The sequence below is a fragment of the Dipodomys spectabilis genome, unplaced genomic scaffold, assembly GCF_019054845.1.
Source record: "Dipodomys spectabilis isolate Male_0828 unplaced genomic scaffold, ASM1905484v1 ptg000098l, whole genome shotgun sequence".
NCBI classification, from domain to species: domain Eukaryota; kingdom Metazoa; phylum Chordata; class Mammalia; order Rodentia; family Heteromyidae; genus Dipodomys; species Dipodomys spectabilis.
This window is the reverse complement of record NW_024870775.1, coordinates 18,624,827-18,646,186: the sequence shown is the minus strand read 5'-3', so window position 1 is coordinate 18,646,186 and position 21,360 is coordinate 18,624,827. Positions and strand designations below refer to the sequence as shown.

At 38.9% G+C, this 21,360-nt stretch overlaps 1 protein-coding gene across 2 annotated transcripts in view; it reads left to right on the top strand.

Moving 5' to 3' along the window:
- The window catches only part of Ermp1 (endoplasmic reticulum metallopeptidase 1), a 46,517-nt gene that overhangs the window by 6,929 nt on the left and 18,228 nt on the right, over positions 1-21,360 (top strand). For both annotated transcript variants that reach the window (XM_042686933.1, XM_042686932.1), the window contains exons 3-8: positions 2,094-2,221; positions 4,517-4,622; positions 12,404-12,550; positions 13,623-13,715; positions 16,955-17,167; positions 18,515-18,735. In XM_042686933.1, the coding sequence (XP_042542867.1) occupies positions 2,094-2,221; positions 4,517-4,622; positions 12,404-12,550; positions 13,623-13,715; positions 16,955-17,167; positions 18,515-18,735 (908 nt within the window). The remainder of the gene's footprint in view (positions 1-2,093; positions 2,222-4,516; positions 4,623-12,403; positions 12,551-13,622; positions 13,716-16,954; positions 17,168-18,514; positions 18,736-21,360) is intronic.

The window sequence follows — 21,360 nt, the reverse complement described above, 5'->3', positions numbered from 1 at the left end:
CTAAAATTGTCACTAAACTGTAGCACTCTGCCTCCCAGTATATAGACCCAGAAATGTTATTGCCCAGCTTATGATAGTATTTATTCACTTTTAGTACTCTTTAAACTTTCTATAATGGAAAATTTCAAATATGTATAAAAACAGAAAGAATTAGAGAATCCAGATATTCATCCCACTCAGTTTCAGTAGTCCAGTCTTATTTTAATTTTTAATACCACCCTCTCTTTGCTTATTTTAGAGTGGATCTTAGCTGTATTGTTTCTTATTGAGTATTTTAGTGAAAGACAAAGACCCCTTTTGACATGCTTACAATATCATGTGTTATCTCACTTATAAATTAGCTGGGTGTTGGTGGCTTGGCTTATTCCTGTAGTCTAGCTATTCAGGAGCCTGAGGTCTGAGGATTGTGGTTTGAAGCCAGGCTCTGCAGGAAAGTTTGTAAGACTCTTATTTCTTTTTTTTTTTTTTCTTTTTTTTTTGGGGGGGTGGGTCCAGTCGTGGGGCCTGAACTCTGGGCCTGGGTGCTGTCCCTCAGCTCTTCAGCTCAAGGCTAGCTCTACCACTTGAGCCACATTACCACTTCTGGCTTTTTTCTTTTTTTTTTTTGCTTATGTGGTGCTGAGGAATTGAACCCAGGGCCTCATGAATGCAAGGCAAGGTTCTACCACTGAGCCACCTTCCCAGCCCCGACTCTTATCTCTAATTAACCACCAGAAATCCTAAATAGAGCTATGGTTTAAGTGGTATAGCGTCAGCCTTGAGAGAAAAATCTAAGAGACATCACTAAGGCCTTGAATTCAAGCCTTAGTACAGGCACAAAACAAAACAAAGGAAAACAAAACCCCCCAGAAAACTACAAACCTAACAGTAATTTTCTAGTACCATCAAATATGCTGTCAGTTCTTTTATTTTTTGTTCATCCTGGGTCTTGAATTCAGGGCTCTACCACTCGAGCCACAGCACCACTTCCAGCCTTTTCTGTTCATGTAATACCGAGGAATTGAACCCAGGGCTTCATGCATGCTAGGAATGCACTCTATCAATAAGCCACATTTCCAGCCTGCAGTCAGTTTTTTGTTTTTTTTTTTTTAAGTTTTGTGCCATCTTGCACTTGAATGCAGGTCTCTGAGCTTTTTTGCTCAAGGCTTTGGCTTTTTGGTAGTTATTTGGAGAAATGAGTCTCATAGACCTTCCTGCCAGTCTGGCTTTATACCACAATCCTCATATCTCAGCCTCCTAACTAGCTAGGATTACAGACATCTGTAGCCAGCCAGTCAATTCCTTTTACCTCTTATAGAACTTTAAAAAAATTAAAATATCAGAGTTCTCTTACAATCTGCTATAGAACAAAGTTTCTGAATTAAGAGGAGGTTAGGAGATTTCACTAAGTCCTTTACTTTTTCAGTGCTGGGACCAGATGTACAACTTAGGTCATTAGATCCTTTTCTGTGTCTTACTAGACAAGTGTCAAGTAAGAAGACAAGTGTCTTGTACTTTTCCATTCACAATCCTCTTGGAAGAACCTTAAAAAATGTTATGCCATCCAAACTGACCCTTCTGTAAATAAATAAATAAATATATAAATCTGTAGTTACTGTGATTTTGATGGAGAAAGGCACGAAAGGAGTGAATGGCAGTGGGAGGTGATTGGGAAGAAGTTGAGAGTACTGGACGTAAGAATGTTACAAAGGTGGTACAAAGATAAAGAATGACTCAAATGGGAGCTGTCATTGTGGCTCAGTAGTAGATCACCTGCTTTAGCACACATGAGGCCCACAGTTTGAGCTCTGCAAATGATCTTGGGTTGTTGAGATTGACAGTTTGCTTTATGACCTTATGTCTCATCCAGTTGATTTATTCAACAGAAATTGAGTTTGTCCTGAGAGCTAGGCATGGTAGGTTGTTAGTGAACAAACCAGACCAGGATCTTTGTGGAACTTGTGTATGGTAGGTGTATTGGTCACCTGATAATGGCAGAGCTATACTTATGGTCATACATCTATCGTGATATTTCTCTGAGGAGACTAGCTACAATGGTTCATAATGTAAAGGCTTTAAAATCTGAGAAGCAAATCTGTTTTTCTGATTTGAAGGTGCCAGTGATGATGCAGTTAGCTGTTCAGTGATGTTGGAAGTTCTTCGAGTTTTATCAACATCTTCAGAAGCCTTACACCATGCTGTGGTATTTCTCTTCAATGGTGCTGAGGAAAATGTCCTGCAAGTGAGATTTTGTTGCTTTAAATACTAGGCTTTAATAATGATGATGATGATAGCTAATATGCATTTTTATTAATATGAATAGTATCAAAAACTCAAGAAATTACTGTACCTGATAGTACTTTAAAAAGTACTTGTTGGGGCTGGGAAGGTGGCTCAGTGGTAGAGTTCTTGCCTTGCATGCACGAGGCCCTAGATTCGATTCCTCAGCACCACATAGCAGAAAAAGCCGGAAGTGGTGTTGTGGCTCAAGTGGTAGAGCACTAGCCTTGAGCTGAAGATCTGAGGGACAGTGCCCAGGGCTAGAGTTCAAGCCCCACGACCGACAAAAAAAAAAAAGTACTTGTATCTTGGAGTTGAAGAGGCACGTAGACATCACACCTTTGTGTTTCTCTCCTAAGAGTATCCTCTTTTGGTCTCACTGTGTGTGAGTGTCTTGAATTGGGATTCATGTATCATTTATCATAACCAGTGTATTTTGGCTCTAATTTCTGCATATCAGAGAGAAATGTGCCATTTGTCTTTTTTTTTTTTTGGTTGAACTCTGGGTCTGGGCTCAACTCTTCAGCTCAAGACTAGTGATCTATCACTTGAACCACAGCACCACTTCAGTTTTTTTCTGCTTATATGGTGCTGAGGAATGGAACCCAGGGCCTCATGCATACAAGGCAAGCACTCTACCACTGAGCCACCTTCCCAGTCCCTGTCTTTCTTTCTTTCTTTTTGGTGAGTTGTGGGGCTTGATCTCATGGCCTGGGCACTGTCCCTCAGCTCTTTAGCTTAAGGCAGGCACTGTACCACTTAAGCCACAGCACCACTTCCGGTTTTCTGGTGGTTAATTGGAGATAAGAGTCTCATGAACTTTCCTGCCTGGGCTGGCTTTGAACCGCAATGCTCAGATCTCAGCCTCTTAAATAGCTAGGATTACAGGCATGAGCCAATGGTGCCCAGCCAAAATCTTTACAACTTTTTTTGCTGGTTTTGTTTGTTTGTTTTTGAGGGGGGATGCAGTGGGTAGTCCATGCTGACCTTGAATTTGAGGTCCTCTTGTCTCAACTATTTTTTCCCCCAGTTGTGGGGCTTGAACTCTGGGCCTGGTTCCTGTCCCTGAGCTTGTCAGCTCAAGGCGAGCACTCTGCCACTTGAGTCACAGTGCCACTTTCCTGAGAGACTTCTTATCTCCAAAAAAACGTCAAAAGTGGCACTGTGGCTCTAGTGGCAGAGCTCCAGTCTTGAGTGAAAAGCTAAAAGTAGAGCATAAAGACCTTAGTTGAAGCACTAGTAATGGCACACATACAAAAACTTATGTAGACTTGTTCAATATCTGAAAAGCTCAACTCAGAACATACTATCTTGGCAACATTTCATTTTATTTATTTATTTATTTATTAGTGTAAATTGTAAAAATGGGTTTTATGCATGCATGTAATGTACTTTGGTCAAATTTTTACTATACGTATATCTATGCACCTATTTTTTTTTTTTTTGTGCCAGTCCAAGGGCTTGAACCCAGCCAGGGCTTAGGTACTATCCTTGACCTTTTGTGCTCATAATGCTCTACCACTTGAGCATTATTAATGCTTGAGCTCATTAATGCTCTACCACTACCGCTCCACTTCTGGCTTTTTGGTGGTTAATTGGAGATAAAAATCTTAAGGACTTTCCTGCCTGGGCTGGCTTTGAGCCTCCCAGTAGCTAGGCTTATAGGTGAGAGTCACTGTTGCCAAGCTCCACATGGGTTTTTTGTTTTTGTTTTTAAATCTTCTTTTGAGATGGTCTTGCTATGTAACCCAGGCTGACCTTGAACTCCTGATCATCATGCCTCATCCTTCCTAGTGCTAGTATTGTAGGCATAAGCCATGATACATGGAGCAGTGTTTGGTTTATAAAAGAGTTCTTTGATGGCACAGTTGCTCTCTTTATATTTTTTTTGATCTGGAGTTTCAGAGCTGTTTTGTGGTAGTACACAGTACAAATGCCCACCACATGTATTGTCTCCTCTGTACTCCTGTTTTCTTTGCCTTTTGTATAGTTTCACACTTAGCAAAAATGTTGTTTGGAACCACTCCTGATAGACTGCCTCTGTGATGGATAACTTTGCAATCAGAACGACACAAAGCCATTATTTATAAAAAAGAGAAACAGAACCTGTCTTTGCAGACTATCTTTGAGAAATGATTACTTTATTCTCATGTTGTTTACCTTAGCAAGATAGCTCTCTGTCCTTAAAATAATTAAAATGAAGTTTGATAGTTCAAGATTGTTTAACCCATGTTTGTTTTGTTTTCTTCTCATTAAGGCCAGTCATGGTTTCATTACTCAGCACCCTTGGGCAAGCTTAATTCGTGCATTTATTAACCTGGAGGCAGCAGGTGTGGGAGGGAAAGAACTTGTGTTCCAAACAGGTATGTAAGGCTCTGTATATTTTAATGCAATTCTAGTTTTTATAAAATGGAAACTTTTGAACATAAGTAAATTCTAATAAATAATCTCTTGAAGAAGCATTCTTTGTTTTTTTTTTTTTTTTGGGTCCGGTCGTGGAGCCTGAACTCTGGGCCTGGGCGCTGTCCCTCAGCTCTTCAGCTCAAGGCTAGCGCTCTACCACTTGAGCCACAGCGCCACTTCTGGCTTTTTTCTTTTTGCTTATGTGGTGCTGAGGAATTGAACCCAGGGCCTCTGGCATGCAAGGCAAGTGCTCTACCACTGAGCCAACTTCTCAGCCCCAGAAGCATTCTTTTTAAGTTATGAGTAGTTTTAGGTTGTCTTTGTTAACATTTTTTATCAGAGTAATGCTAATAGCATCTGTTTTTTTTCCTCTGGGTATCATTGCCACCAGCCACAAGTGGAAGCAAGTAGAACAGTGTAAAGTGATGCTGTGGGTCTGCTTTTATATAATTTTTAGGAAGCTTTGTCTTCATTCTGTCATTGAGCTCTTACTTCCCTTCAGTGTCGTACATGTTATACCTGCAAGAAAAAAGCTGGGCTTGTTCTTTAAAAAGAACCTGTCACAGCCCCAGAAAGCATCACAGGATTGGATGATGGTAGCAGAAAGAATACAAATTGAAAATATTTCATATGTACCCAGTACTTTTCTCTTGAGGATAATTAAGCTAAAAGCTTTCTTTGGTTGGCATGTTAGAGGAATGACTAAGAGCACTGGCTCTGTAATTAAATGAGATAAGCTTAAAACCTCAAAACAGTAGTATGTGCCATGTGTGGAGCCTTGGACCAGTCATACACCTCTCCAACCTGTTCTTCTGATATGTAAAACTGGGATTCTATTAGTACCTACCCTTTTATAGTTGATAACCACAGAGGTATATCTTTAGGTCTACAGTTTCTCACTTAAGGGACTCCCTTTTGCTTTATATGATGAGCATTTTCTTACTCAGGAGTTTATCTATTTCCTCATCTCAGTCTCCCAAGCCTCACTTTTCTACACCAGATCTTGATGGGTAGCTATCAATAGACAATCCAAGAGAAGCTGTAATAGCCATTGGGCATGCCCATGTTATAATGGAACAGTAAGAGGTTAAAGGCCAGGTATCAGTATTATCTCATATTTATCTCAGTAAATAGACATTCTCCTCTCTAAGCACATTTATTATACTTGAGAAGTATAATGTTAATAAAACTATTGTCTGATAAATATGTATTTTCAGATTTACCCAACTGTACCAATACTATCCTAGCTGTTTTTATCACAGTTCAGTCAGGCATAGCATTTATGTAATATTAAATATATCACAATCATATATCACAAAGGCTATAAAACTTAATTATCACAGAGTGAATACCTTTTAAACCTTACTTCTTGAAAGAGTTGAGACTTAAATTAGCATATATTAGTGGTACAAGTAGGGTTTTATTTTGAAATTTTTTCACATGCATATAATGCATTCCCTCAATCTCATCCCCTTCATCACTCTTTCTCAATCCTGCTCTCTTCCTCTCAGAACCACAACAGACTTCATTGTTCTATTTCCTTTCACCTGTTTTACCAGCCCTCTACATCCCAACCCCAAACAGAACCTGCCCTGCTCTTCTGTCATCATCATTATTATTAATGTGCACCAACTGCATTGGGATTTCACTGTGACATCTCTAACTCTCTCTCTCTCTCTCTCTCTCTTTTCTCCCCTTCCTCCCTCCTTTGTTCCCTGGTCCCTTCCCTTTCCTCTCTTCCCTTTCTCCTCCCTTCCTCCCTCCCTCCCTTCCTCACTCCCTCCGTTCCTTGCTTGCTTCCTTGCTTGCTTCCTTGCTTGCTTGCTTGCTTGCTTCCTTCCTTCCTTCCTTCCTTCCTTCCTTCTTCCCTCTCTTTCTTTCTTTGTCGTTTTGTTGTATGTGTGTGTGCAAGTGCAAGACTAGTGTGTGTGTGTGTGTGTGTGTGTAAGTGCAAGACTAGCACTCTACCACTTTGAACCACAGCCTGATTTTGGTTTTTAGGGGGTTAATTGGAAATAAGACTATCACAGCCTTTCCTGCAAGGTTGGCTTTGAACTGCTTTCCTCAGATCTCAACCTCCTGAGTATCTAGGATTACAAGCGTGAGCCACTAGTGCTTAACATCACTGTGGCATTTGTACAGGCAAATATTATGACTTGTTCTGAATAACCTTCTCTATTGTTTTTTCTTTCTCTGCTCAAGCTCCTTATTGAGCAACAGCTTTCATTGAGGTAACTAACCATAGTTGCAATGCATTTCCAAATTATTTACCCTCAATATTGGAGATAAGATTCTCACATACTGGGGCTGGGAAGGTGGCTCAGTGGTAGAGCACTTGCCTTGCGTGCCAGAGGCCCTGGGTTCGATTCCTCAGCACCACATAAGCAAAAAGAAAAAAGCCGGAAGTGGCACTGTGGCTCAAGTGGTAGAGCGCTAGCCTTGAGCTGAAGAGCTGAGGGACAGCGCCCAGGCCCAGAGTTCAGACCCCATGACCGGACCCAAAAAAAAAAAAAAATTCTCACATACTTTTCTGCCTAGGGTGGCTTTGAACCATGATCCTCAGATCTCAGCCTCTTAGTAGCTGAGGTTACAGGTGTGGGCTACCAGTGTATGGCTGGTTCATGCTTTTTAATCCAAATTGCTGTTCTATATCTTTGTTTCCTTTTTTTTTTTTTTTATTTCCTTTTTTTTGTCGGTCATGGGGCTTGAACTCTGGGCATAGGCGCTGTCCCTGCACTCTTCAGCTCAAGGCAAGCACTCTACCGCTTGAGCCACAGCACCACTTCCTGTTCTATATCTTTGATTGGAGAATTAAGACCATTAATATTCAATGATAAAATTGAAAAGTATGCCATATTTCATGTCATTTTCCTGTTTTTATGATGCTTGCTTCTTTTCTATTCTTCCTTTGCCAATCTATTCATCTAGTGGGGTTTTTTTGTTTTTGTTTTTTTAATTGGTTGTGGGGCTTGAACTCTGGGCCTAGGCACTCTCCCTCAGCTCTTCAGCTCAAGGCTAGTCCTCTACCACTTGAGCCACAGTGCCATTTCTGATATTCTGGTGATTTATTGGGAGATCAGAGTCTCACAGACTTTCTTGCCTGGGCTGGCTTTGAACCATGATTCTCAGATCTCAGCCTCCTTAGTAGCTAGGATTGTAGGCGTGAGCCACCAGTGCCTGGCCTAGTGGGGTTTATTCTTCCTTATGTTTTCTTGTTTTTTATTTTCTTCTGTAGTTAGTATTCTGTTAAGTGTCTTTCACAGAGCTAGTTTGTTAGTCATCTCTTCCTGTAGCTTTTATTATGGGAAGGTGCGGCGAACGCCTTCTCGGCCAGCGAGGAAGAACGACCACCACACCAGGAGTCTTCTCAGATCACACTTTATTGGAGAGCCTTTTAGTTGAAGGGAGAGCTTGAGCGCAAGAGAGCAAGCAAGGAAATGCAGCCGCTTATATAGGGTTTGGAACACGGGTCGCTTCAGGATTGGCTGTCCGCCTTCTACCGTCACCAGGTGCCACGGGATTGGCTCAGGATTTACAATGATGGCGCATGCGCAAAGCTAGGGACCCGCAGCCCCGCCAAGCACTTGCCTAATATGGAGTCGTTTACCTCTAAGCTGAAAGGAAGTGGGCGCCATCTTGTAATGGCGTTTGTCCCGGCTCCCTGCAGGAAGGTTTTTCTCTCTTAATGATAAAAGATAGTTTTGCTGGTTTATTAATCTAGAATGGCAGTTGTTACGTTACAGGGTTTAAAGTATATGTCCTTTTATGACCTTGTGGCACTTAGAGTTTCTGTTGGGAAACAGCTGTTATTCTAATGGATTTGTCATTGTGTATAATTTGTCTCTTCTTTGCTATTTTCAATTTTCTTTCTTTATTCTGTTTGTTTACTATTTTAATGTCTAGGGATGTTGCTTATTTGGTGTTTTATAAGCCTTCTCCACATGGATGACCTTCTCTTGGAAATGTTTTTTGCTCTTATTTTATTATCTAGGTTCTCAGTACTTTTGGTTTCTCTTTTCATTCTATACTCATAATTTTTATATTTGTTCTCTGTTTTTTTTTTTTTTTTTTTTGTTTTGTTTTTTATTGGCCAGTCATGGGGCCTGAACTCTGGTCCTGGGCACTGTCCCTCAGCTATTCTGCTCAAGGATATCACTCTGTGTCATTGAGCTACATGTGCCTTATCTCTAGGCATTCTCCTCAAGAAGGCAGTTCCCTGTGGGTTCCTGCTTAAGAAGCCACAGAACGTGTCTTTACCAAGGCACCTAGTTGCCTTACAACATATCCCTGTGTTGCGGTGCAGGTTTTGGGCTTATGTGGACATTTTGCAGGAAGAATTCGCTAGTACTGCTGATTTTATCTTGTATTGCAGTTTTTAGTTACCCCCTCCCTAGTTAGGGAGCCAGGGATTTGGAGTTCCTCATTTATTCCCTGCTGCTGCTGCTGTTGCTGTGTATGTATATGTGTGTGTTTCCCCCTCTGAAGTTTTCTGCTTCCCTACAACCTCCTTTATAGTTTCTGGTTAGCTTACTCTTACTCTCTTCAGAATCTAGTTTCTTCTGTGACACTAGATTCTTCTTCACAAAGTGAAATGGCCAGGGCTGGGAAGGTGGCTCAGTGGTAGAGTGCTTGCCTTGCATGCATGAGGCCCTGGGTTCAATTCCTCAGCACCACATAAGCAAAAAGAAAAAAGCTGGAAGTGGCACTGTGGCTCAGGTGGTAGAGCGCTAGCCTTGAGCTGAACAGCTGAGGGACAGCTCCCAGGCCCAGAGTTCAGGCCCCACAACTGGACCCCCCCCAAAAAAAAATGAAATGGCCAATGCTTCTAATCTGTCATCTTGTAAAACCTTCCAGAGTATAAACTCTTGCCACACCCTTCCAAAAATTTTTACCTCTGCTTTCTCAAATACAATTCTCTTAAATCCTTTTTTCTGCGCTGGGGATCCAGTTCTTGGGGCCTTCCACATGCGATGCAGGTACTCAACTGCTGGACTGTACCGCTAGCCTTCTCCCATTTAAGAGCTGTCCCTCAGCTCTTCAGCTCAAGGCTAGCGCTCTACCACTTGAGCCACAGCGCCACTTCCAGCTTTTTTCTTTTTGCTTATGTGGTGCTGAGGAGTCGAACCCAGGGCCTCGAGCATGCGAGGCAAGCTCTCTACCACTGAGCCACCTTCCCAGCCCCCATTTAATTAACTTCTGATTTTTGTGATAATCACTTTTTGAATTTATAATTTAGCTTTACTTGTTTGTCAGAGTAGTTTTAATTATATCTTTGTTTTTATTTATTTTTTGATTAGTTGTTCACAAGGGTCTCAATTCCATAAGTCAGAATATGAGTGCAATGCATCTTGATCAGTATTGCCCTTTTTATCATTCTCACTTGTCTTTCCCCTTCCAATCCCTACCTCTTTTATGTAAAAACTCAACTTTTATATAATGTGCATTGAATATACTGTATTTGCTTACCCTTCCTTTCTCCATTTGTGTCCCCCCCTCTGCTTGCCTTTTCTCCTATGTGTTAATAATATACTTTTAATTACTAGTATAAATTATTTTAATAATTTAGTCATAGCCCATTATTATTATTATTATTATTTATTGGATTGAGCTTTATTCTGTTCCTGCTCACAATCTTTTGTCCAGAGCAAGTAATAAGACCAAGCCTTCAATTAATATTTGTAGAGAAAATATGTAGTGATTCCATAGGGAAGTGTTACAAATTATGTATGTGGTAAGGCTAAGATAGGAATGTGGAATCCTTTTTCTAGGAGGAAAGAGTGAATAATTTGGAACAGTACTATACTTCCCCCCCAACCTTCCATGATCCTGGAACTTTGAACTCTGGGCCTGAGCACTGTCCCTAAGCTTCTTTTGTTGAAGGTGAGTGCTATATCACTTGAGCCACAGTTCACATTCCAGTTTTTTTGAATAGGTTACTGGAGATATTAAGTAATCATATAAAGGGATTTCAATTCCAAAAGACAGTTTATGAGTACAGGGCATTTTGATCAATGTCACCCTTTCCATTGTTCTTTCCCATCTCATCCCTACTAGTGTACATTAAATATAATGACTGGAGCTGGGAAAGTGGCTCAGTGGTAGAGCACTTGCCTTGCATGCCTGAGGCCCTGGGTTTGATTCCTCAGCACCACATAAGCAAAAAGAAAAAAGCTGGAAGTGGCGCTGTGGCTCAAGTAGTAGAGCACTTGCCTTGAGCTGAAGAGCTGAAGGACAGCGCACAGGCCCAGAGTTCAGGCCCCACAACTGGACACCCCCCCCAAAAAAATATAATGACTGCATTTGCTCAACTTTCCTCTTTCCTTCCTGTGACTCCCTTCTTACTTTGCTCTTCCCCCTGAACATGTGTGTTTCCCAATATTAATTTTAAATGGTTTATTAGTTGTTCAGAGGAGTTATACCTTTGGACTCCTCCCCTAGGTATACCATCCTTTAGTCAGTTTGTGTATATATTTATAAAACCTTGTGTATGTTATCATGTATGTGTGTATTTTACATCTAACTTACACATACATACACTGTCTGACCCTGACTTCACTTACCATAATTTTTTCTGGGTCCATCTACTTCTCTGCAAGTGACATCATATTCTTTCTGATAGATGAATAAAGTTCTATTGTATATATGTACCACATTTTCTTGATTCACTCTTCTATTGTAGGCCATCTGAGTTGTTACTGTAACTTGGCTGTGGTGAATAGTTCAGCAATGAACATGGATATACAAGTGTCTTTACTATAGCCTGATTTACAATATTCTGGGTAAATGCCCAAGAGTGGTATTGCTGTATCATATGATAGTTCTATGTTCAGTCTTTTGAGGAATCTCCAAACCACCTTCCAGAGTGGTTGTACTAGTTTATATTCCTACCTGCAGCCCCTCAAACATTTGTTGTTCTTATTCTTGATGCTGGCCAATCGTAGTGAGGAGAGATGAAATCTCAGTGTTGTTTTGATTTGCATTTCCGTTATGGCCAGGCCATTTCCTCATCTATTTATTGGCCATTCTTTTGAGAAGACTCCATTTAGCTCCTTTGCCCATTTATTAATGGGGTTAATTGCTTTTTTGAGGTTTAGTTTCTTGAGCACCTTGTATATTTTGGATAAGAGGCCCTTATTGAAAGCAATAATGTAACATCCTATAATTTCAAAGAAGAAACTCAAGTTTTGAAAAAAGGTGTTAATACATGATGAATGCAGAATTATCAATTATGATAAATTATAAATGGTATGGAGCCTTATAGTAAGCAAAATAAAGAGGAAGTATTAAAATGATCATTGTAATTTTTATCAGTATTGGAAAATATGTTTAATGTTAAATTAAAGAACAATGTATAGAGTGTACTGTTTGCAGCTATGAACACACCACAAAAATTGAAAATGTTAAATTGATAATAATTGTCTGAGGGTGATAGAATTACAAATTAGTTTCCTGTTTTTCAGATAAACATAGTTTAAGGTAATTTTATCTTTATGAGAAGTTATTTTTCATTCTATAAGTCATATACATATAATCTGAGAAATGTTGGAAAATACAGAAAAAGGGATTAAGGAATGTGTTTGCATCCATTTCCCCAAACCACCTAGTGATGAAGCACGGTGGGAAAAGATCTGCTTGGTACATGCAAGTCTAGCATTGTAACACCAGCAACAAAGTAATTATTCAGATATGTTTAAAAAATTGCAAGATTAAACTTGCATTGTCTTGTCCCACTTCTTTTCAGGTCCTGAAAATCCTTGGTTGGTTCAAGCTTATGTTTCAGCAGCTAAACACCCTTTTGCTTCTGTGGTTGCTCAAGAGGTTTTCCAGAGTGGAATCATTCCTTCAGATACGGACTTTCGTATCTATAGAGATTTTGGGAACATTCCAGGTATTTTGTGAATGGTTTATAAGCTGTTGTACAAAACTGATTTCTCAAAAATGAGCTTTACTTCTTCAAAGTTTATGAGTAGATACCATGTTTGGCGAGTACATTCCATATGAATTTTCTTCCTCACTAACAGAGAGTTCTTAATGTTGTCCTTTGTGTGTGTGTGTGTGTGTGTGTGTGTGTGTGTGTGTTCTAGTTCTAGGCCTGACAGCCTGGCTCTGCCCTGAGCGTTTTTTTGCTCAGGGCTAGCTCTCTACCACTTGAGCCATAGATCCCCTTCCAGCTTTTTGGTTGGTTAATTGAAGCTAAGAGTCCTACAAACTCTCCTGCCAGGGCTGGCTTTGAATTTCCTCAATCCTCATTTCTCAGCCTCTTGAGGACCCATGCCAAATGTTTTCTTTTTTTAAAACTCCATAGTAATTTAAATGTTTGCCTCCTCCAGAATATGATTAGGATTGGTTTAACACTTCATTACTAGATCTCTCAAGGGTTTTACTTTTTTTTTTTTTTTGGCCAGTCCTGGGGCTTGAACTCAGGGCCTGGGCATTGTCCCTGACAATACACTCTACTACTTGTGGCACTCTACCACATCACCACTTCCAGCTTTTTCTGTTTATGTGGTACTGAGAAAGTGAGCCTGGCTTCATGCATGCTAGGCAGGCTCTCTACCACTAAGCCACATTCCCAGCCCTAGGGGTCTTTTGCTTTTATTGTGGGTCTTGCTTGCCAATTCCCTCAATGACTTTATTTGCAGTTAAAATTTGGCTTTGGCCAGGCAAGGATATAGATGGTAAAATTTTGATGACTGACCAAACTCAGTACATCAAATTTCCTACTCCTTGCTGTGTGAATTCCTCTTCTATGTGGTATAGTATACTTCCTCAGTCATGCTTTGTATTAGGGATCATAACTGTAGATTTTGTAAGTATGGAAGAGAATATTCTTCATAAATATGGCAGGACAGTCATCCCATTGTTTTGGCATTTTGTCTTAGGAATTTATTAAACAAATAAGCCTAAAGTGAAGTTAAACTTTAAAGCAAAATGACTTTTCCCCTCTCTGTGTGTTACAGGAATAGATTTAGCTTTTATTGAGAACGGATACATTTATCACACGAAGTATGACACAGCAGATAGAATTCTAACAGATTCTATTCAGAGAGCAGGTTGGTATCCCAAGTTCAACTTCTGATATGCACTAAGATGAAATATGTGAATTTTCTGAAAGGTGCATTGGAGAGGCAGTATGTGGTAGAATGGCCATGCCGTCTTATTTGCCAGTCAATAAGTGTCAACTTGGAAAGGGGGTAACCTAGCATTAAGGTAGGATTGCTGAACAATATAAGTGTAAATAATGTAAAAGCTATGAGTTGGAGGTGACAATAGAATACGGGTGTAGGCAGTTTGTCTAGTGTGGAAAGTGGTTACATGGTCCATAATTGGATGATGAAAATAGTTGAAAAGCTTTATAGGATAGGAATTTAAAGTGCTCTCCAGAGAGATCTGGAGTAGTTGGAAGAGGCAGATCACATTCTAAGCCTTAAAGAATTGATAGAATTTGGCATGTAAAAAAAAGAGGATGATCCATGCAAGAGCACAGTGTGTGTTTGGGGAAAGCTGTTAATGTGTAGAGTATCAGACTAAAATGACTAGAATGGAAGTAACATCTTCAGACATAGTAGGAGATCTGGTTGAAGTATATGGGAGAGAGGAAATCATAGAAAAATTTTAAGAATCAGCAAAAATTCAGTTGTAGAACACTTAACCTAGTATCTACAAGTTTCTAGGTTCCATCCCATAAAGGAAAGAAAATGATCAGAAAAATGTTAAAGGACTAAGGAATTTTGGAAGGTTTGAGTCTCTGAATGAAGTTATTAAGGTGGTTTTAAATGTTGTACTGGTGGGCTGGGAAGGTGGCTCAGTAGAGTGCTTGCCTTGCATGCTGGAGGCCCTGGGTTTAATTCCTCAGCACCACATAAACAGAAAAAGCCAGAAGTGGTACTGTGGCTCAAGTGGTAGAGCGCTAGCCTTGAGCTAAAGAGCTGAGGGACAGTATCCAGGTCCAGAGTTCAAGCCTCACAACCAACCAAAAAAAAAAAAAGTTGTACTGGTAATGCTCTTAGAGAGTCCCTAGTCAAAATGAGTTATTAATGAGGATCTTGGTCATGGTGTTGACAAAAGATGAGCAACAAAAGGGGAAGGACAAAAAAATTACATTGTGCACAACATAAATCAGCAGTATTTGAGAGATTAGATAGAAGAGATAAGTGGAATTGACTAGGGAAAACAGACTGTGAGCTCAAGTAAGATGCAGAGGTCTGAACTAGCCTATGAAATCAGGGCGGCAAATTTGGGCATATGAATTTGGGAATTAAAGGTATAGAACACAAGAACAGAGAATGGATGTTATTTTTGGAAGAGGGAAGTGTTAAAACCAAAGCATTAGAGAAAATATATTTTAAGCAAGAATGTTAAATGGAAGTGAGTGAAAAAGAAATGAAGGAAATCTGGTGGTAAGAGTGTGTATGTATCTTAAGTGGAGAAAAGAAAGTCAAGGGTGGGATGAGCAGTAGGAAGTAGGCTTGCTATTGAAGTTTAGACACAGGTGTGTCACAGCCTAACTGCTGTCTTCCCAGCTACTTCCAGGCTAAAGATAGCTGGAATTTAGGAGTTCAAGGCTAGTTTGAGCAACATAACCCGCTAGACCTTATATCAGAAAATGTTTAATTATATTCATTGATTGATGTAACAAATAATTTTAATAGACCTTTGATGTGTCAGGTTTTGCCTACGACTTTTCTGCAGCTTCATTTCTGAATACTCTCTCCATTTAGGACTAATTTGTGGTTTTGTTCATTCTAAAGATATAAATATCACTTCTCAGGGTTGCTTCCCGGTCTTTCCAAACTCTTAAGTCTCCCACAACTATATTTCTTCTTCTTTTTTTTTTTTTCTGGGCAGGGGGGCTTGAACTCAGGGCCTGGGCACTGTCCCTGAAGCTTTTGTACTCAAGGCTAGCACTCTACAACTTGAGCTACAGCTGTACTTCTAGCTTTTTTGTAGTTCATTGGAAATAAGAGTCTCATGGACTTTCTGTGTAGGCTAGTTTTGAACCACGCTCCTTATGTCTCAGCCTCCTGAGTAGCTAGGATTATAGGTGTGAGCCACTAGCACCTAGCTCTTTTAATTAAAAAAAAATATTATTATTATTATTTTGTCAGTTGTGGGACATGAACTCAGGGTGTGAACCTAGGCATCCTTGGACACTTTTTTGCTCAAGGCTAGTGCTTTACCACTTGAGCCATAGCCCCACTTCTGATTTTCTGGTCATTAATTGGCGATAAGAGTCTCATGAACTTTCCTGCCCGGGCTGGCTTAGAACTGTGATCCTCAGATCTCGACCTCCTGAGTAGTTAGGATTATAGGCATGAGCTATCAGTGCCTGGCCTTTTTGTTGTTATTGTAAAGATGATGTGCAGAGGGTTAGGTAAAGAGTACTTTTTTTTGGACAGTGTCACCCCTTCTCTTACTCTCTCCCAGTTTTTCCCTCCCCATCCACAAGTTACATAGTTCATTTTCAGTGTACTCTCCAGCTGCATTTGTTTACCCTTTTCCCCTCCATTTCTGTGGCTCCCTCACCTTCCCAACGACATAAATGAACAAACAGAAAAAAAAGGAAAGAAAAGCAACAAAAAAGAAAAAAACTTTTTCATTTCCTGGAGTTTTGATTTTTTACCTGCCTTTTTGAGATGGGGATTCACTGTGTCGCTCAGACTAACCTTGAATTCACAATCCTTCGACATAAGCCTCCTTCCTGTCTTCTAATTTTTTTTTCTTTATAATCTTTATAGTGCTGGGGATTGTATTTAGGGCCTCGTGCTAGACAAACATTGTGCCACTATCTCTTGAGTTTTATTTTTGTTGTTGTTGTTCGGTTGGGTTTGAGACTGTCTTATGCAGTTCAAGATGGTTCTTGCCTCTGCCTTTTTTCTTTCTTTTCACCTTACTTGTAACAACTTGTTCTGGGCCTGTGAGGTTTAAAAGAGCTCTTTGTTCCTTGACTTACAGAATTTTTGATAACTAGAAGTGTCTGGTATAGTTAATATATAGTCAAGGAATCGGATCTAAGATATCTGTATGTTAATTTATCAAAAAGACTAGTTCTAATAGGAAGGGAAAGACTGAGCTTCTAAGTGAAGAGGAAATGGAGAAAGGAGCAGGGGCCATACTGGAGAAATTTAGAAAGAAAAGTTAGGGAGAGAGTAGCATGGTAGGAAGCATTGTCCACATTCTTTCCAGCTACTTCTTTATTCAAATAGTAAATGATTTATTTCTGCTATATATTGTTGTATATGTAAATTGCATTCTAATAGTTTATTCAACTTTGTTTCTTTCTTACTAATAGGTGACAATATTTTAGCAGTCCTTAAATATCTCGCTACATCTGATATGCTAGCTTCTTCATCTGAGTATCGACACGGAAACATGGTCTTTTTTGATGTTCTTGGTCTGTTTGTCATTGCTTACCCATCCCGTATTGGCGCAATCATAAACTACATGGTGGTAATGGCAGTTGTTTTGTATCTGGGCAAAAAATTGTTGCAGCCCAAATATAAGAGTAAGTACTTTTCTAAAATGCAAATACAGTCATGGGTATAGGATTTGTTAGAAAGTTTTTAGTCACTGTGTTTGTATCTTCCCAGGAAGTTAAACAATCTTTATAATACTTGGTTTGTATTTTAAGAAATTTCTAACTAAATATTAAATTGACATATACACTACTTTCAGTCTTGATGAAAGAGACTATTTTCATGGAAGTACCACTTAGGTATTATTGAAAAATAGCTTATACAGATTGACTTTTAGTAAAAAGTTCCATTAAAAAGTCTTTCAAGGTGGACATTCATGGTTCATGCCTATAATCATAGCTACTCAGAAGGCTGAGATATGAGGATCGCAGTTCAAAGCCATTCTGTGCAGGAAAGTCTGTGAGACTCTTACCTCCAATTGAACACTAGAAAACCAGAAGTGGCACTGTTGCTCAAAGTGGTAGAATGCTAGCCTTGAGCTGAAGAGCTCCGGGACAGTGCACAGGCCCACAGTGCACGCCCCACAACCAACAATAACAACAAAAAACCAAATGTCTTTTGGGACATGGAAGTACGGCTCAGGTAGAGTACCAGCCTTGAGTGAAAAAGCCAAGCACAAGTTATGAGGCCCTGAGTTCAAGCACCACTAGTGGCACCAAAAAAGAAAAAAAAAGTTTTTTTTCCACTATTGACCAGTAACACACTTTTCTAAGGTATGAATGAACTGCATTTTGTTAAATTGTTTCCTTCTGTTTGAAATATTTCAGTCTTAAGTTGTTAAGTGTTGTTACAAGATAAAATGTTTCTTTATCACATTATTTACCCCATGTCCTTATCTTCCTATATTAGCTTCTTTAGCAAAATTTTATATAGAACTTTGCCTTCTGTACTTGCTAATATTTTGGTACACAAAGCATTCCAAAGATGAGGAAGACTAAAACTACCCACTTCCCTAGTAAGGGATGTTTCTGAATTGTTTCTACAAGATATATCTCTGGGTTTCTAGTATCCACAGACTCTCAATAAGTGTTCCCTGAATACTAGTCTTCATATTTTCCCTGTTTTAGTGTCAACAATTGGACATTCTAGTTCTTTATAGTGGTAAATATTTTGTTTTAGAAACTGATGACGTGGGGAGGAAGGAGAAGGATTGGGATTGGGGGGGAGGGGGGAGGCTGGGAAGGGATGTGAAGGGTATACAAAGGAGGAGGCTGCAATGCTTGGTAAGAAATGTACGCATTATCCTGCCCATGTAATTGTAACCCATCTGTACAGTATGTTCACAAATAAAATTAAATTAAAAAAAAAAAGAAACTGATGATGTAATTGATTTGATGAAAATGGTGACCATAATTTTTTGTTTTTTTCTTCATTAGATTTTAACTACACGAAGGACTTCTTGTGTGGACTTGCCATCACTCTCATTAGCTGGTTTACTAGCCTTGTAATGGTTCTCATTGTAGCAGTGTTGGTCTCTCTTACTGGACAGTCTCTCTCATGGTATAACCACTTCTATGTTTCCGTTTGTCTGTATGGGACCGCAGCTATACTCAAAATAATATTCATACATACGCTTGCAAAAAGATTTTATTATGTGGTAAGTATAAAGTATACTTATTGATTTATTTTTGCTGCTTGCAAGGATTGAAGACAAACTCAAGTGGGATTCATTATAATTTATCTTTTGAGCTATTGTTCAGCATTTTTATAAAGAATTCTCCACAACTGCATTAGTTTACTGATCACTTTCTTATTTTGAGAGTTGTGATGCAAAATGTAATTGAGGTTATAAAGCTGTATAAACACCATTTAGGATAGTGGTGATGTAAGGCTTGTTTGCACAGCTCTCTGCCTGTGCTACAGTGTTGTAACTGCTAACCCATCCTGGGCTCATGCAGTGATTTATGTTGTTTTAAAATCACTATTCACCACCACAATATAAGCTTCATGGAGGCAGGGGTTGTTTATTCATTGCTGTCTCCTTTGTGTTTAGGCAGAGTCTGGCACATAGCATTAACACACAGTCTTTGTTGTTGAAAGAATGCTACATTTAAAGTTTTCAGTTTTGCTAGGAGTTTGGTTCAGTTGGTAGCACATTTTAACCCAAAACAAAAAACAAAACACACACACACACACACACCCCTCAGCTTTTCTTCCATTTTTTTCTTAGATGTTTTTGGTGGAGGTTCTGACAACATGCATTTGTACTATCAGAGTTAAAGACACACTGTGAAGGAAAAAAAAGGAAAGTGAAATGGAGATTTTAATTGAATTATACTGATGTTTTAGAGACTTCCTACATTGTGCTTTCAACTTGTGTTTGATAAAATTAGAAGTTATGGTTATGAAATAACCATGAGTGAATTATAGTAAATGAGAAGTCATAATGATTTTCTAAGGGAATTAAAGGGGAAAATCTTAGCTCCTTTGATTTGAAGACCATAAGTAGATAATTTTTGTTTTTCAGTTTTCCTGATAGGGATTAGAATGGGCACATGGAACATGGTAATCCAGCATCTTTCCCTTAGGATGTTTTTAGTATCTGAACCTAGGTCTCAGTTCCAGTTAATGTGTGGGATGGGTTTGAAGAACCCTTCCATCTTAATCAGGTCTTATGAAGAAAGGTTCTTGGAGATTAGCCATTGCATATGGTTCAGATCATACTTTTATTGTAGTAATTTCAGTTTCCAAAAGAATTATACTGTGAGACTTATTATTAGTGCAGCTTTTTATAAAAAGCTATTTATATAAATATATAAATAAGCTATTTAAATATATAAATACTTATATAAATATAAGTATGTACACTTATATATATACATAAATGTATGCATAAATATAAATGTATTTATATAAATTATTTGTATTTGTATTGATATATAAAATACAGAATATAAATATATTTCTATAAATTATTTTATATATTTCTATAAACATAAAGCTTTTTATGTAAACAAATATCGTTGGATATTGTTGATTTTGGCAGGGATGGGATAGAAGGCTGAGTAAAGCTAGGTTTAATATTTAAGTTGTCTAGTTATAAATATTTGGGCTGAAGCTGAAAGCTTCATTTTCATTTTGCAAATATTTTTAAAAAATATTTTATCGTTAAGGTGTTGTACAGAGGAGTTACTATTTCATACGTCAGATAATACATTTCTTTTTTTGGACAATGTCATCCCTTCCTTCACCTTCCCACAGTTTCTCCTCATTTCACAAATATTCTTTTTTTTTTTTGCCAGTCCTGGGTCTTGAACTCAGGGCCTGGACACTGTCCCTGAGATTCTTTTGCTCAAGGCAAGCACTCTTACCATGTGAGCCACAGCGCCACCTCCAACTTTTTCTATTTATGTGGTACTGAGGAAATCAAACCCAAGGCTTCATACATGTTAGGCAAGAACTCTACCACTAAGCCACATTCCCAGCCCTTACAAATATTCTTTAAGCACTCATTAGGCTGAGACCTTCTGGTACAGAGATTGTTGAGAATGTACTCTTGTCTTTGATTTGCTCAGTGTCACGTGGGAAGATGCAGAAACTATAGTGTTTGGGTGAAGTGAGGTAGTACAGGAGCAGGAGAAAGGAATTTTGCAGGTAGAGCCAAGAAAGCTTCTTGAAGGAGGTGGTGACATGTGAATGGGATTTTTGAAGCATGAGTAGACATTTACTAGATAGAGAACAGGCTGATAAGTGACCAAAGGTAAGAATGCATATACATTTGGGCCACTATCAGTAAAAAGTCAATTGTAGTGAAGACAAGGTAACAGTGAATGAGAAAGAGAGCTGGGGTTTAGTTCTCAAAGTCAATGAAACATCATTAAAATTTTGTTAGCATGAAAGTTACTTTGTGATATACCAAGAAAACTTGGGTAAGTAGTATAAATTGCAGTTGGGGAGGGATAAATGTTGATGAAAATATATTTAAGGGATGTTTTATCTTTGGTTTACTTTGGACCCTGAAAGTAAAATATTTTGACTTATATCAGTTTGCATTGTGAGATATTTGATTTTAAGTATTTGAGTAGCATTTAGCTTCAGATTGAACTCCATGAATTATCTTTTAAGAAAAACAAAACCTCTTAATCCTATGTTGAACATAATGTTAGCTGCTATAGCTTGTGTTTTCCCATCATGCAACGGGGAGTGAAATGAACTTGTTCTAAAAACACATGACAATAACTCTTAAGCTCTTGAAGTAGGTCCCTTCAAGCAAAAGTACCCT